The sequence below is a fragment of the Vombatus ursinus genome, unplaced genomic scaffold (genome assembly GCF_900497805.2).
Source record: "Vombatus ursinus unplaced genomic scaffold, bare-nosed wombat genome assembly UNPS02009835.1, whole genome shotgun sequence".
Classification (NCBI taxonomy): domain Eukaryota; kingdom Metazoa; phylum Chordata; class Mammalia; order Diprotodontia; family Vombatidae; genus Vombatus; species Vombatus ursinus.
The window spans coordinates 5,714,736-5,730,109 of NW_020949613.1; the positions used below are offsets into that span (position 1 = coordinate 5,714,736).

The 15,374-nt window shown below is 35.9% G+C and overlaps 1 protein-coding gene across 9 annotated transcripts in view; it reads right to left on the reverse strand.

Moving 5' to 3' along the window:
- DST (dystonin) overlaps nucleotides 1-15,374 on the reverse strand; it is a 445,378-nt gene that overhangs the window by 291,559 nt on the left and 138,445 nt on the right. For all 9 annotated transcript variants that reach the window (XM_027852998.1, XM_027852999.1, XM_027852997.1 and 6 more), the window contains 2 exons: nucleotides 2,541-2,630; nucleotides 187-264 (listed from right to left, as the gene is read on the reverse strand). In XM_027852998.1, coding sequence (XP_027708799.1) covers nucleotides 187-264; nucleotides 2,541-2,630 — 168 coding nt within the window. The remainder of the gene's footprint in view (nucleotides 1-186; nucleotides 265-2,540; nucleotides 2,631-15,374) is intronic.

The window sequence follows — 15,374 nt, forward strand, 5'->3', positions numbered from 1 at the left end:
TCCCGTCAATATTCTTTCAGTAAGTATTAAAATTTTTATATACTTATCTAACTAGCATACAAGCTTAATCATTAAAATATTTTGACATGGAAATATTTTAACTTTTTCTTTCCCTGATATAACTCTACATATTCATTCACTAACATCCAGTGTTTGTAATATTGTAGGCTTTTAAAAATATCATACCTGGCGTTTTTTCAAATAGTCAAGTGCAATCTGTACATTCTGTAGTCTGTGAAAACGCATCCGACCTTTCTCCCGGGGCTAAAAATGGAAAAATAAAGGTTGTGAAAATAAGCTATTGTTTCTCCCTGACAGAATATATTTCTCTTACTGAATCCAAACAATATAAGTTACATAAGGAAAGTGATATTTACTGCTGTGGATTCAACAAGTTGACTAATTTACATATACCTACTGGTCCTTTTCAAACATTCTTTTCCTTATACAATGAGAGAAAAGAAGAGGAATAAATTGGGATTTGAAAAGGAAAGGAAATTTGTTTTTTTTTCTCAGAGTAAACCATAGAATATTTAAGTTGACTAGAGTCTGGCTTGTACTCATTTGATAATAAAAGGATGCATTAAAATAATTAAATATTATATCCCTTACCCTCTTAAAAATACCAAAATTTAAAAAGAAGAGTTTTGGCTTCTTTTTAATTATAAATGGCAAGTTAATGGAAATGTGGCAAATCAGCATGCAGTTAGTATAAAATCACCAAATGACACAAAAAGTTAACAGCCATAGTAGAGCAAGAGAGGAAAAGCAGTTAAGTTGATGACCTCTAACCTGAATAATATGCTTCTTCTTATTTTTGGATTTTTCATGAATTCAAAATGCTGAAAGGACATGTGATTATTTGCTTTACTTAGGGAAGGACATTATTACTATCTCCGTCATTGCGAATCTGACAAACAAAAATGGATTTTTTTTTATTGGCAGTTTCCCTTATGGAATATGATTATGTTGCCAGGAAGAAAATATGGGAAATGTGCAGTTGGGATAAAGCATAATAACAACAACAAAAATGATGAACCAAGTTGAAATTTATCATGTGAAGCCTTCAAAGAGGAAGAAAAAAAAGGAAAACTGACAATTTAGCTTCTCAAATACGAAAAATTTGCTGAAGCTAAAGGTGTCATAATACAGCCAATAGCAGACCACAGAAGAGAGAAAATTACTTTCTGTGTAATTGGATGAAAAATAAGTGTTAAATTCACTCCAATAAAAATGCACAGTTTTCATTGAAATCAAAGTAACTGGGTGAAGATGTCATTGGAAGAATTGGAACTGCCTCATAAGTATGTTAAATGTGAGTAAACTCCACACAAATTAGCCTCATCAAAATACAGTGTTTCATAACTCAAAGTTTTCCCTTCTAAATAGCATGACACATGTAGAGAATATGTCAAATAGCAGTTGCCAGATATGTGTGGTTTGAAAACAGTTGAGATATAGTTACTAGCAGAAGTACTATGTATAATGATTTGCATAAGGATATAATTGCCATTATTGAAATCTCAATCCCAAAAGCAAAATGCATTTTGTTAATGTTTTGGCATTCTAATTGCTAGATTTCAATATTTTATGGAAAATTCTTTATTTTGATCATATTGTTGTCATGCATGGTTTATCCAATTTGTACAGTTACTATGCAATGCAGAACAAGTATAAACCAGCAGGTGTCTAAACTTTGATCATTTAACAATTTGAAAATGTGCTAAAAAGGACTTCTCTGTTTACCAAATTCTCCAGTACATGAATATCAATTTTGTGTAATGTGTTTTTGATCCTTCCTACCTATCCATTAATGGTTCCAAACCTGTGGGTTACTTATCTAGTAGCAGTCACCACACTTGAAATACTAAGTTAGTAGAGTTATGGGGGTCGACACCTACCCCCTTATCCTCATCCTCCACATCCTCATGCTGTTCATACTCGCATGCTTCTGTTGAACTCACCAACCGTAAGGTCTTCAAAAAATCTCGCTCTCTTGGCTAATGAATATAACAGACAGAAGATAGGACAGCAAAGACACAAGACAGACCAGAAATGAAAAGAGCATGAAAAGAACATAATGAAGAGAACAGGTAACCAAGGAGGGAGAGTAATGTTCAAAAAAAAAAAAAAAAAAAGAGGAAATGATACCTGAGGAGTAGGTTAGACCATTTTTAGATAAGAATATTTATTTCCTTGCTATTTGTGAGTCTTTTAATATGAAGTTATATTATGCATCCAACTTTTGCTAAGCAAAATCCAAAAGGAAAAAGAATAGCAGGAAAAAACAGAAATGTTACCCTTAAAATTGTAGATGAAATCTTGACTACATATAAGACATATAATAAAAGTGTTCTGAATTCCTAATACTCCATGGTTGAAGTTATGAATCCAAGCACATCTATGCAAACTAACTTGTTTCTTTGGTGCTACTAGTCACATTTTGAGATATGAATCTAAATCGTTTGTACTAAAACATATTGATCAGATTATAAAAGGGATAACATATTCTCAAAACAAAGATGAGATTTAAAACTCACCAAGGTATCGCCTGAAAGAACTTCTAAGAGAGAGATTAAGTTGTGTCCATCCCTTAGGTCTTCGTAGAGGTCATTCACATGCTTTCGAACCTATGCAGAGAGAAACCTTTAAATTATTTGGCCTCTTAAATGATGTTAAATGTTAAATATTTAATGTTAAATGTTCATGTTAAACATTCTTAAGTAATACCTGGAGCAAGACAATAAAAATAAGATACTTCTACTTTCTTTTTCTTTTTTTTTTTTTTGAGGCAGTTAAGTGACTTGCCCAGGGTCACACAGTTAGTTAAGTGTCTGAGGCCAAATTTGAACTCAGGTCCTCCTGACCCCGGGGCCAGTGCTCTATCCTCTACACCACCTAGATACCCCTACTTCTATTTTTATAATGCTTGTTCTCAATATCTTCCATTAATCAATATGGTTTGGTTTAACTTTTAAAAGATGTTTAAGGCTAACAATTTTTATATTAAGTACTTAGACACAAGTCACCAGAAGATTGGCCAGCAGGAGATAGATGGTTGGGCCTCAGCAACTCATAGAGACCAAATCAACTAATAAAGAATAAAGAGATTGCATATGTACCACATGTTATACATCTATACTATATATAGTACATACATACACAGTACCAATGAAATCAAAAATCCTTCTCAAGTAATTAAGAATTAAGAATGAATGAGGAAGGCAATTAAAAATAAGGAAAAGAAAACTGAAGAGGCTTCCTAATATAATAAATAGAGGCTCAGACCTGGTTCAAATCCCACCTCTGACTCATATTGGCTATGTGACCTTAGGAAAATCATTTAATCTCTCACTGGGACAGAAAATTCTCTAAAACCATAAGTTACAGGGCAAGTGTAGATCTGCCCTAGTAGAGAATTTCACCACTGAGAATTGCTGGGCTGATTTCCCTTAACACAAAAAAAAGTTTCTTTGAAATAAAGGAAAATGAACTTACATTCTTAATTCTTATTAGACGATATGTATGGTAGATTAAGACAACCACATGAGGTTAATCTGTCTTAACAAACCCCATTATGACCTTAAACAGGACTTCTGACATAGTTTATTAAAACAGAGAAGGTTCAGTTCTTATCTATCATTTATTCTACTGTAATCCCCACCCCCTACTTCCACATCTATTCTCTAAACTCATAACAGCATCTCAAATGAACCTGAGGCTTGCATTCTGCCATGAAAGATGTATGGATATTCAGGCAATAGGAATCTATCCAAATCTTTCTCTGCATGATATGACCCTTTCTCTAAGAAAAGGCTTTTAAAACTACACAACAGAAACCTGCAAAGAGGATTCAACCTATCATTATCTTCCTCATTCCAGAGGACTAATATAAACCTAGCCAATCAAAATACTACCGAACTTCAAAACACCTTATTCAAGGTACCACAAGGAAGGAAGAAAATCTCCCAAGTGGACCTGGTTATGTAGACAGATTAACAGCAGTCTTTAGCCAACCAGTTCTTTGTATATTGAAAAGTCAGTGCCCTCACAGACCACCCAAATAGCCATTCCACAACTGGTTCATCTTTTTTTAAGTAAAGTTGATGAGAAACTCTTACTGAATTGCTGAAGAAATTAAATCATTCTGTGTAATTCAGGACCTCAAAACTAAGGAAATTGTACTATAGAACCATAGAAATATAGATATAAAAGGAATCTTAGAGATCATTTAGCAGCCTAGTCCAACTTCCTCAAATTATAGATGGATAAATTCAGGCCTTGAGAGATTAAATGACTTGCCCCAAAATCACATGGTGGGTATGTGACAAAACCAGCCTTCAAACTCATGTCTTCTGACTGATTCTTTACAATAAACCATGCCTACACAAAGTTAGAATAAGCAGCAATTATCAACAAAGTATAAAAGTGCAACTCCACCTCATTAGACACTGAAAACCTACAAAAGTAGAAAGCAGATATCTAGGAGCTTTACAATGATTCCCAAGCGCGGTATTATTTTGATAGTTTGACAGCAGCAAAGCCAAAAGTGTGATCCAAAGGCAAGTTTTAGCAAAGTACTGCTAAGGTTCTGAAAGGGCTACAGGGTGGGAAACTTGGCCTCGAGGACACATGTGGCCCTCTAGATCCTCAAGTGCAGCCTTTTGACTGAATCCAAACTTCACAGAACAAATTCCCTTAATAAAAGGATTTGCTCTGTAAAACTTGGACTCGGTCAAAAGATCACACCCCAAGGACCTAGAGGGCCACATGTGGCCTCAAGGCCGCAGGTTCCTCACCCCTGGGCTAAGAAATATATTTCTTCAGAAAACTCCATCTACTCAATCAATAAGCATTTAATAAGTATTTACTATGTGCCAGGTTTTTGGGTCTCTGCCCAACAAAACCAAAAAGAAAGACTTCAAATGAACACTAAATTAAATGTGCTGGGCTTCTAACACAAATACTTTTAGGGATTCTGTGTTGCATCCCACAGGCCACCCTGCCACATAAGCAACCAAAGCAGTGGTAGAGATGAGAAAAAAGAAGAATCTACACACACCTCACACTCTCTAAAGCTATCAGAAAATTTATATGCTAAAGTCAAACTTCTTGGCTCTTCAAAAGTTTTGACAAACATAGACTTCATGTGAATGGAAACCTAAAATGTGTCAGAAGGTATCGAACCATGCAGAAACAGAAAGAAAAGGGTTAGTATGAGACATAAGAGAAGTGGTTGGAAGGCTGAAAGGTAATGGCAGCCTCAATATAATTATATTTTATGGCTTTTATTGATTGAGCCTAGAGGGGATACCCACACTTAAAAGACATAAAGACTCAGAAAAGGAGACTTAGGCAATGGGTAGGAGAGGCAGTGTGACATGGTGGCTAGAGCTGACCTTGGAGTCAGGAAGATCTGGGTTCAAGTTCTGCTTCTGACACATAATGGCAGTATGATTCTGGTTAAGTCACTTAACTTTTCAGTGCTCTAGTCCAGAGGTACAAAATAAGCACTCCACAGCTAGCAATATTTCCAAGTGTGGGCCAAACCAGATTATAATGTAATTAATAAACTTAACAAAGTAAAAATATAATAAACCTAGATAATGTTAATATGTGATTACATCATCAGTAGATGATCTCACATTTCAATGACATTATGCAGATTCTTTCCTTCTCCAGCTCATTTTACAGATGAGGAAACTGAGGCAAATGGGGTTAACTGACTTGCCCTGGATTACATAGCTAATAAGTGTCTGAGGCTGGATTTCAACTTTGTAAAGCCCAAAGGGATCCTTACATACAATTCAGTGGTCCCCATTTCTATTTGAGTTTGACATCACTACTCCAGTTTACTCTCTAAGCCTATAACTTTAAGAGAAGGTGCCAACATGCATTGGTAGATGGAGTTTTATTACATAGGAATTCCCTATACCAATGAAAACCACAGCTCTAGTCCCTCTCCCCCTCAATGGCTGTACCCAATATTCCCTAATGTCACTATTATTTATTTAATATGCTTTTTCGGTGAGAAAAAAAGAAAATTGTTTTTGGTTGGCAAGGTTTCCTTAATATTTGATGTCAAATAACTTTTAACTTTTGATCAAAACTACCATGTTCTTTAAGATTAAATCACCTATCTGCCCATCACTAACTATAACTCATAAGCCTTATTTCTGAACTCAGCTCCTCAACCACCAGAGCTGCAACTAGGAATTTTTACACCCGGATAATGGACAGGCTTAAAGTGGGGTGGGAAGGGGAAGTGAAGAATGAAGTGGTATATATATAGACTTGACCTAGGGTAAGCCCCAGTGGAATAAGTGTGCCCAAGGCCTCCCTGAGGTGGGGGAAGGGAAGATGGACTGAGGGAGCTCAGTAGCTAATAGTGTAGTGTAGGTAGCTTCCAGCTAGAAACTTTCCCAACCAATACAAATCTGTACCTGTTGTGGAATTTGAAGTCCTAAAGAGTTGACACAGGTTCAGTGACTACCCTGTTGTGTGTGTGTGTGTGTGTGTGTGTGTGTGTGTGTGTGTGTGTGTGTATGTATGCACACCCATGTCAAGGGCAGGACTTGGTATGAGGTCTGCCTGGCTCTTTATCTATACTATGCCAGGCCACCTCTCATGATTTTTTGTTGTTCAGTCATTTTTCAGGCATGTCCTGAAAATGTCCCTGTTCATGACCCCATCAAGGGTTTTCTTGGCAAGAGTGGTTTGCCATTTCCTTCTCTAGCTCATTTTACAGATGAGGAAACTGAGGCAAATGGGGTTAACTGACTTGCCCTGGATTACATAGCTAATAAGTGTCTGAGGCTGGATTTGAACTTGGTCCTCCTGACTCCAGGCTGACACTCTACCCATGCACCACCTACCTACCCCACTTCTCATGATTACTATGAGACGGCTTCTACAATTCTCCAAGCATGTGTTAAAGTAAATTTTTTTAAAAAAGCATTAGATTACTCCAAACCATGAATCTAAATCTACAATTTTAACATCTTTCTAAAAATAAAGGGAAAGAAAATCTAAGTTAGCAAATTTTATACATATGAATGCATCCAGTTCAATTTTCTCATTGATCGCAGCAATAAAGCCTCCTTATAAAGGATCAAACTGAACACACATATCAGTAGATGATCTCACATTTCAACGACATTATGCAGATTCTAGCCCTCCTCAGCTGCCCGCCTTCTGCCAATAAATGACTTTGTTATATGTGTCTGGCACCACCAGCACAGCGAAAGGATAGTGAGGGGGCAATTCTCTATGACAGTGCTACCAGAATTTTTAGATCTTCTCGTCCACTGTGCTGAACCTTTGCCAAAATTTTTCATATTTTTTTGAATGTTTCATTTGCAAATCCTGCTCACTAAGAGGCAGCGGCAAATGACGGTGCTGGTGTCCACACAGGAATACCAAACACTCTCGCAGCTGTTTGCAATGCCATTGCAAATTGAATGTTGTCCAAATCAGAAAAACTTTTTACAGAAATTGTTTATCTTTTGTTCCTAACTTAGGTCTTAGAAAGCAATAAAGAAAATTAAAATGAGTGTAGGGCAGGTAAGAAGAATGGTAACTTTTGTGTGACAGGGGGAAAAGCACTAGCTTTAGAACTTTTTTTGCTTTTTGGTGAGACAATTGGGATTAAGTGGCTTACCCAGGGTCACAAAGCTAATAAGTGTCAAGTATCTGAGGTTGGATTTGAACTCAGGTCCTCAGGCAATAGCTTTAAATTCAGAAGACCTGGATTCAAATCCCACCTTTCAAATCCCCAAATCAAACTCCCTGAATGACCTTGTCCAAGTCCCATCGTAGCACTTCTCTAGCTGCTAGGTGGCACAGTGGATAGAGCACTGGGCTTGGAGTCAGAAAGACCTGGGTTCAAATCCAGTCTCTGCCACTTTCTGGTTGTTTGATCCTAGACAAGTCACTTAACCTCTATTAATGGTGATAATAAAAGCACCTACCTTCCAGGGTGTCATGAAGACCAAATGAAATAATATTGTTAAAGCACTTAGCACAGTACTTTGCACATAGTAAGCACTTGTTACAAGCATAAGTAAATGCTTGTTCTCTTGCTCCCTTTGGGCCTCAGTTTCCCCATATGAAAAATGAGTTTGGAGTATATGATTTCTAATGTGCCTTGCAGCTCTAAATCGATACCATGTGAATTCAAATTAGGCAATAATTTAAATAAAAGAAAATGTGTCCATTTAAAAACTACCCACAATCCTTTCTAACTACTAAGGGTTGCTAATTAGAAAGGACTAATTGCCTTCACTACCAATAAGATGAAGCCCCATAAGCCATAAAGAGTGCCTCTGTGCCTATATTAATAGATGGTTTGTCTTTGAACATTCTTAGGGCTTCAGAAAGAGAGGGCTCAAAGAACACTTCTATTCATTTCTGTAGTGACTAAAAATCTTAATGCAGCCTTTATATAATACAATAACTCACATTTATATAGAATTTTATAATAAACACATAGAAAGTACAGTTGACTTGTGAGATAAGACCTTAAAATTAATAAATAAAAAATAAGGCAATATACAGGAGTTGGAGGGGGTAGAGTTTACAGAAATTAATGGGATTCTAGAGAAGCAAATGGTCAGATGAATCATTTGGGAAAGAGAGAAAATCAGGGGAGTTATGCAGTCGAGGCAGCAAAATCACAATTAAGTGCTTCTTATTTTAACTACAAGTGTGAATATTACCTAGCTCAAGACATCTGACTCTCTGACTTTCCTGTAAATACTGATGTTAAAGGCCGATGGACTGTACTCTTTCCCCTTGTGAATTTTATTAAAACAAGCTATTCACTCTGCTTTTTTTTTTCTCTCCTTCAGGACAGAAATGTGATTTCATGGTAGTAATAGATAAAGTGGTATGTGAGAAAATGCACTTTAAGAATCCTCTGGGATTAAGTTGCATAACAAAGATTATGTAATAGTATTTTGACGCCTTATTTTTTTTTAATCCCACAGAGTTTACTGTCAAATATGTGGAGCCCTATTTCTTCTTGCACTGCACCTATAACTCACCACTAGAGGGCACTAATATTTTGATTTACAGAGAATACCCATCAAACATTTTAGGGAACAAAATAAGTCATAAAACAAAAAATAATCTAAAAGGAACAGGGAAACAGGGAAAGCTGCTTTCTATATATTTTCAAGAGAGAAAATCCAGCACATTGGTCAAATATCCATGACAGATGAATTTCTGAAATGACCCAGAAGGGTTCTGTTAACTCAAAGTTTGACATCATCTTGATTACTACACCAATTCAAAGTAAAGGGTCACAGTATGACAGTTTATGTGTTTTTCATTGTTAAAATCGGCTTTCATTTTCAAGAGTCAATAAGTTGCTATTAGTGATAGATGAGAGAGGGAGAGAGAGAGAGACAGAGAGAGAGAGAGAGAGAGAGAGAGAGAGTCAGTCAACAGTTACTAGGTACCTCGTAGGTGCAAGGCAATGAAAATGATACAAAGACAAATAAGACATGCTCCCTTACCCTCATTTAACTTACAATACAGTGGGGAAGATAAGGTACATATAAAAATAATTATAATACAAAATAGAGTATGGTCAGTGAAAAATTATATGATGGAGCAGGAAAAAAAAACACACAGGACTTGAACTTGGACCTGATAAAGTCACATCTGAAATATATATCCAGGTCTAGATACCATATTTTAGGAGATCTTGGCAAACTGGACAATAGCTGGGTTAGTCGCTAAGATTTTAAGAAGGGCCTAATAGAAATGAAGACTTGAGTGGGATCTGGCAGCAGTCTTTTATGAAAAGCTGACATATAGAAAAGGAATTAGATTTGCTGGGCTTGTACCCAAACATCAGAACTAGCATTATGGCTAGTATTTAAAAGCTGTAGAAAGGCAGGCTGAGGTTTGATGTAAAGAGAAATTTAACAGGTAGAGCCACTCCAAAATTGGAATGAGTTGCCTCAGAAGATACCGGGCTCTCTCTCTAAAGGTCTTTTCAACTGAATGACCACTTGCTAGGGATGTTTGGGATGGGACAGGAATTCCTGTTCAGGCATGGATTCAAATAGGAAAGTATGGAAAATCCCTTGCAATTCTAAGAATTATCTGATTCTGTGAATTACAGTAAGATGAGAGTGAAGGAGAACACTATCTCTGTGATCAATTCTGTGATCCTAACAGCATTTGAGAAGTACAAAGTGCTATGAGAATTCACCCTACCCAAATCATACTTTCTACATTATTCTTTCTCCAAATATATTTCTACCATATGGTGAGCTGATTTCTTACCAATAAAAAAAAATCTTTGCAAAATATGACTCAAGCCTGGTCAAGGAATTAAGTATCTAGTATTTTCTTCTACATTCAGAAATTAATTATATGGTCAATGATAGTATGTACAAAATAAAACAATCAACCTCACTATCTTTAAGCCTAATTAGGAAGGGAAGAACTGTCTAGATTAATTAAAAATTTGATTTATGATATCTCCACAGAAAGTAAAAGTCAGTATTGCTTAGTGGACAGAGTGCACAGAAAACCTGGGTTTAAATCCTACCTCTGACATACTAAGAGACCCTGGGCAGACTGCACGTTAACTTCTCAGTGTTTAGTGAGTCTTGGCAACTCCGTAAGATTATAAATTACAGTGAAAGTGCTAGTCTGTATTAATCATGCCAGCGTTCTCTACATCTATGCAATCACAGATATAGATTAAATCCCAATTCTTATGTAAAGTACATACTATAAATCAAAATCTGATGACCAAGAGTTTGTTTGTAGAAGTCCTTACAAGTTAACTTATAATGAAAAGTAAATATCAGCTGTAATTAACATTTTAGCATATCAATTTTATTTTTTAAAAAATCATTCCTAAGTACAAGGGTACTTCAAAAGAAATTTTTCTTTAGTGAGTAGTATTAACTTAGCATTCCGGTTTATACTACCATAATTTGTTTATTAAACCATTCTGGAAAAGTAATACAAATGTAAACACCAGTCATATCCTGTCTAAATGGCCACAGATTCTGAATAAGAATAGTCAAAATTAATAAGGTTTGCGCTGGTGCACTCGGGCATGTGCATGCGCACACACACACACACACACACGCACAACCTATCGTTAAGATTTTGTAATGTTTTCTCTTGCAGACAATATGTTGAACCCTGAATAGTCAAATCAATCTCTGTCTATATGATAAAGATAATAGACTTAAGGTATTAATGATAACAAAAAGAACTGTAGAGGAATGAGAAATAAATTATTTTTTCACATTTTAAGGAACAAATAAACTTGCTGATTCATATGAATTCTAACAGACAAGCAACACCAATGAGAATTTTTTTTAAAAAAAAATCTTTGAGATTAGCAATTTATCCAAGAGAAAAATTATGTTCTACTCTCTCACCACTGGGTGGAACTATACAGTCAAAAACCAGAAATATTTCATTTAATGATGAACATTCCTAGTTCTTGCCCTCTGTAGCACCCAGTAGTATTTGCGTTTTCTTCCCTGTATCTCCTCTGAGCCATAAGAACCTAAGAGATGATCCATTCTGAATTAGGCTAATGGACTTTTTAGCCCACTATTTAGCAGCACTACCCCCAAAGCATTGCCAGAGAATATGGCAATTATCTTTCAGAAGGCAGGATCACATATTCTGAGCTCGAAGGTTCCTTGAAGCCATTAAACCCAACCTCCTCATTTTAGCATTGAAAAAAAAATGAATCAGAGAGCAGTTAAGTAACTCAGAGTGCCCCAGAAAGTGTCTGAGGTAGAATCCGAACCCAGGTCTTCCTGATCCCAAATCTAGTGCCCTATCATGCTGCCTCCATCATCCTGGCAAATTAAGAATGTTGCTTGAACATCTCCAACATCTACTCATATGTTTAAATACCTCTTTAACATATTCAGGATGACATGCTTAGTATTAAAAGTCAATATTCAATAAAAACATAAAGGAAGTCGAAAAGGACAATCACTGGACTTTTCAAAAATGTTCTTTTTCCCCTTCAAAATCTTGGCATATGGATTAAAAAGATCCACAAAGCAGCTGGAAAATGTGAGGAGAAAATAACTATACAAACTCAAATGAGTAGTTTTTAGACTACTCAAAGAAAGTAAAGTTTGAAGTTACTATAAAAGATGGGAGTGAGGCGGAGTATAGCAGCTACGTGGCACAGTAGATAAGAGTGCCAGGTTGGGAGTAAAGAAGACCTGAGTTCAAATCCATCCTTGGACAATTCCTAGCTGGGTGACCCTAGGCAAGTCACTTAACCCTGTTTGCCTCAGTTTCCTCATCTATAAAATGAACTAGAGAAAGAAATGGCAAACCATTCCAATATCTTTACCAAGAAAACCCCAAAAATGGGTCACAAAGAGTCAGATACAAACTGAAAACGATGTAACAACAATAGAAGTATGGCAAGTAGAGTAGAATCCCAGTGGAACAGAACTTATTGCATTGACTGAGATAAGCTACTAGCTAAATCATATCTTCCAACCTATAATAATACATAAAGCAAAAATCTGATTGGACACGAAACATGTGGGACAATAGCTTTATTCTTGCCTCCTAACTAAAATGAGATTTTACAATAAGTATTTTTAAATTTTAGATTTCACTGAAACAGGTAAGAAAGAGAAGGTTTGACTCATATTAATTTCACTCTCTTATATAAAATTAGTAGACAGTTATTAAATATAAGCATTTATATTTCTTTTCATCATTTCTTTTCATCTTGAATTATTTAGCATGTTTATCAGAATTCATGGCTAGTTCAAAAATATTTATGCCACCAAATAAATCTCTACCTTAAAACATCAGTAATTTCCATCCAATTTTCTCCATGAATTTTTACCTTATTCTGCTTATCTCCTGCTATATAGCCTGGCTGACTTCCTCTGTTCCAGGCAGCCTACCCAATCCTCCCAAATCATTATTCCTTATGCCTACATCATCCCTCATACTGGGAATAGCTTTCTCCTTACCATCTGTCAAGCCACATAACTTCTACCTTTATATCCCCATCTTACAATCCCTTTCCTCAAGGAATGTAGTAACCATCATCATCATATAGTGTTTTAAGGTTTACAAAGTGCTTGCCTCATAACTTGAAAAGTAAACAACATAAGTATTATTCTTCCCATTTTACAGACAAAGAAACTGAGGCTCAGAGAGGTAAAATGAAATACTAAGAGGTCACAGAGTCAGTCAATATCAGAGCTAAAAGTTCAACCCATGTCTTACAACTCTAAGACCAGTGTTGCTCTTCTTACATCAGGAATCTTCCCCTAGCTACATTAAATGGGATAACAGATGTACCTGCAGAATTGACCCAACCAGTGCAGCTCCTCAATAGCAGAAAATAAATGTATATACATAAAATTCACTGTCACCTTGCTTTCTGTCATTCAGAATTTTCTAATAACATGCACTTAAATATATATCAAGTACAGTGTAATTGCATTGTATAAAGATGTCCTTGGGGCATTACATCATGATTTAATCTTTCAAAATGTCAAACAAAGAATGAATTATAAGTAGTATATATTTCAGGGTGCAGTAAGTTTCAATGTACTCTTTTGCTCTGAAAAATGATAACATATAAGAGGTCTAGACTATAGTTCTATTAACCATAATATTTGATTTATCAGACTCAATTAGCCAAAACAAGCCAATTAGCTTATGCAAGGCACTCAGCTAGATGGTGAGGAAGATACAAAAAAAAAAAAAAATGGTGCTTTTCTTTCCACTGAGGAACTTACAATCTAAATGGAAATGTATGACAAGTGGATAAAAAGTTAAATAACTTCAGAACTTTGATAATAAAAGAGACATAAAAAGGAACTATAAGATTAATTGGAAAATAAGTAGTAAAGAAATTCAATAAGGCTAGATTAAAAAAAACAAGTTTGCCATGTTGCATAATGGTGTGCTTATGTTGCTGGCAATTTACTAACCCTGGTATCTAAATCACTGGTCATGATGTAATTAATGTTCTCCACACTTTGGTCAATCCATTTATGCTCTGCTCTTGGCTTCAGGAATTCATAGACATAAAGGCTGAGTGGAGAGGGGTGGGAATGATGTATAAGACTCTATGAAGAGTCATCTAAACCTGGCTTACATACAAGAACACATGGCACTATCACCACTTGCCAGTTTCACTTCCAAGGGAGGATTAAAAGTAAGTACACATGTTTTCTTTTTACTCTCCTAGAACCCTATTTCTATTAGAAACTCTTTCTTTACCAAGTCTGAAATTTGACTAGAATAGATTTTCCCAACAGTGGTCTGCCTACTAACCTCCTAAGTGGTGAATGTGGTGAACTTCACCTGACAAAGTTGGTGAACATCAAAACTTTAACGGATACCATTAATTTACATTTATGCCTCTTTCAGTCCCTTCTTAGATGCCAACATGTACTGGTAGTAGGCATTACCTCACCAGGAATCCCCTACACTAATGAAATAACATGTCTGGACTTTTTCTAATGAAGACAGTCTAGAAATCAGGGAAGAGCATGAGATTATTGTTTTGTTCATTTATTATATTGCTGGATCAGAATATAATGTAGGGTAGTAGATATGTAATATTTGCCAAAGGCAACATAGGTATAATTCCTGTTATGAGATACCATTATTGTTATGAGGACACTATTAAGACTGCAAAGTAGGCAAAATTTTTCTTTGCTATCTTTCTCCCTCTATTTTAGTACTTTTTATTGCCTTCTAGAGTTCAATCTTCCCATCCCCCAAAAGCCCATAGACCCAAAAGTCCCTTCTAACTGAAACTATCCCCTACATAAACTATAGCATCCAACCAAGGCTTGCCCTCTTAAAGCACCACCTCCCACAAAAAGTCTTTTTTGATCCCTACCTAGCTATTAGTGCTCTCTCCTAAAACAAATTACTTTCTGTATACTCTGTATATAATTTATACTCACTTATGTACATGTTTTATCTCTTCCCTCACCTCCCAGCAGAATATAGGCTCCTTAAGGGCAAGGATTGTTTGGGTTTTTTCCCTATTTTTCCTATTTTATTATACACAGCATCTAGTACAGTGCCTAAGCATTTGATAAATGCTTATTGAGCACTTTTTGTAGTAGCAAAAAAAAAAAAAACCAAAACCCAGAAATAAAGCACATGTCTGTCCATCACAGAATGGCTAAATAAGTTGTGGTACATAAATGTAATAGAATAAGAATTCAGAAAGGCACAGGTAGACATCTGAACTGAGGCCAAGTGCCTAGGAGTACCAGGGAAAATAGCATAAACACTGACCACAACCTGTGAATGGAAGGAAAAAAAATAATAAAATTGAAACTGAATACTTTGTAATTCTACTGACCAAGCTTGGC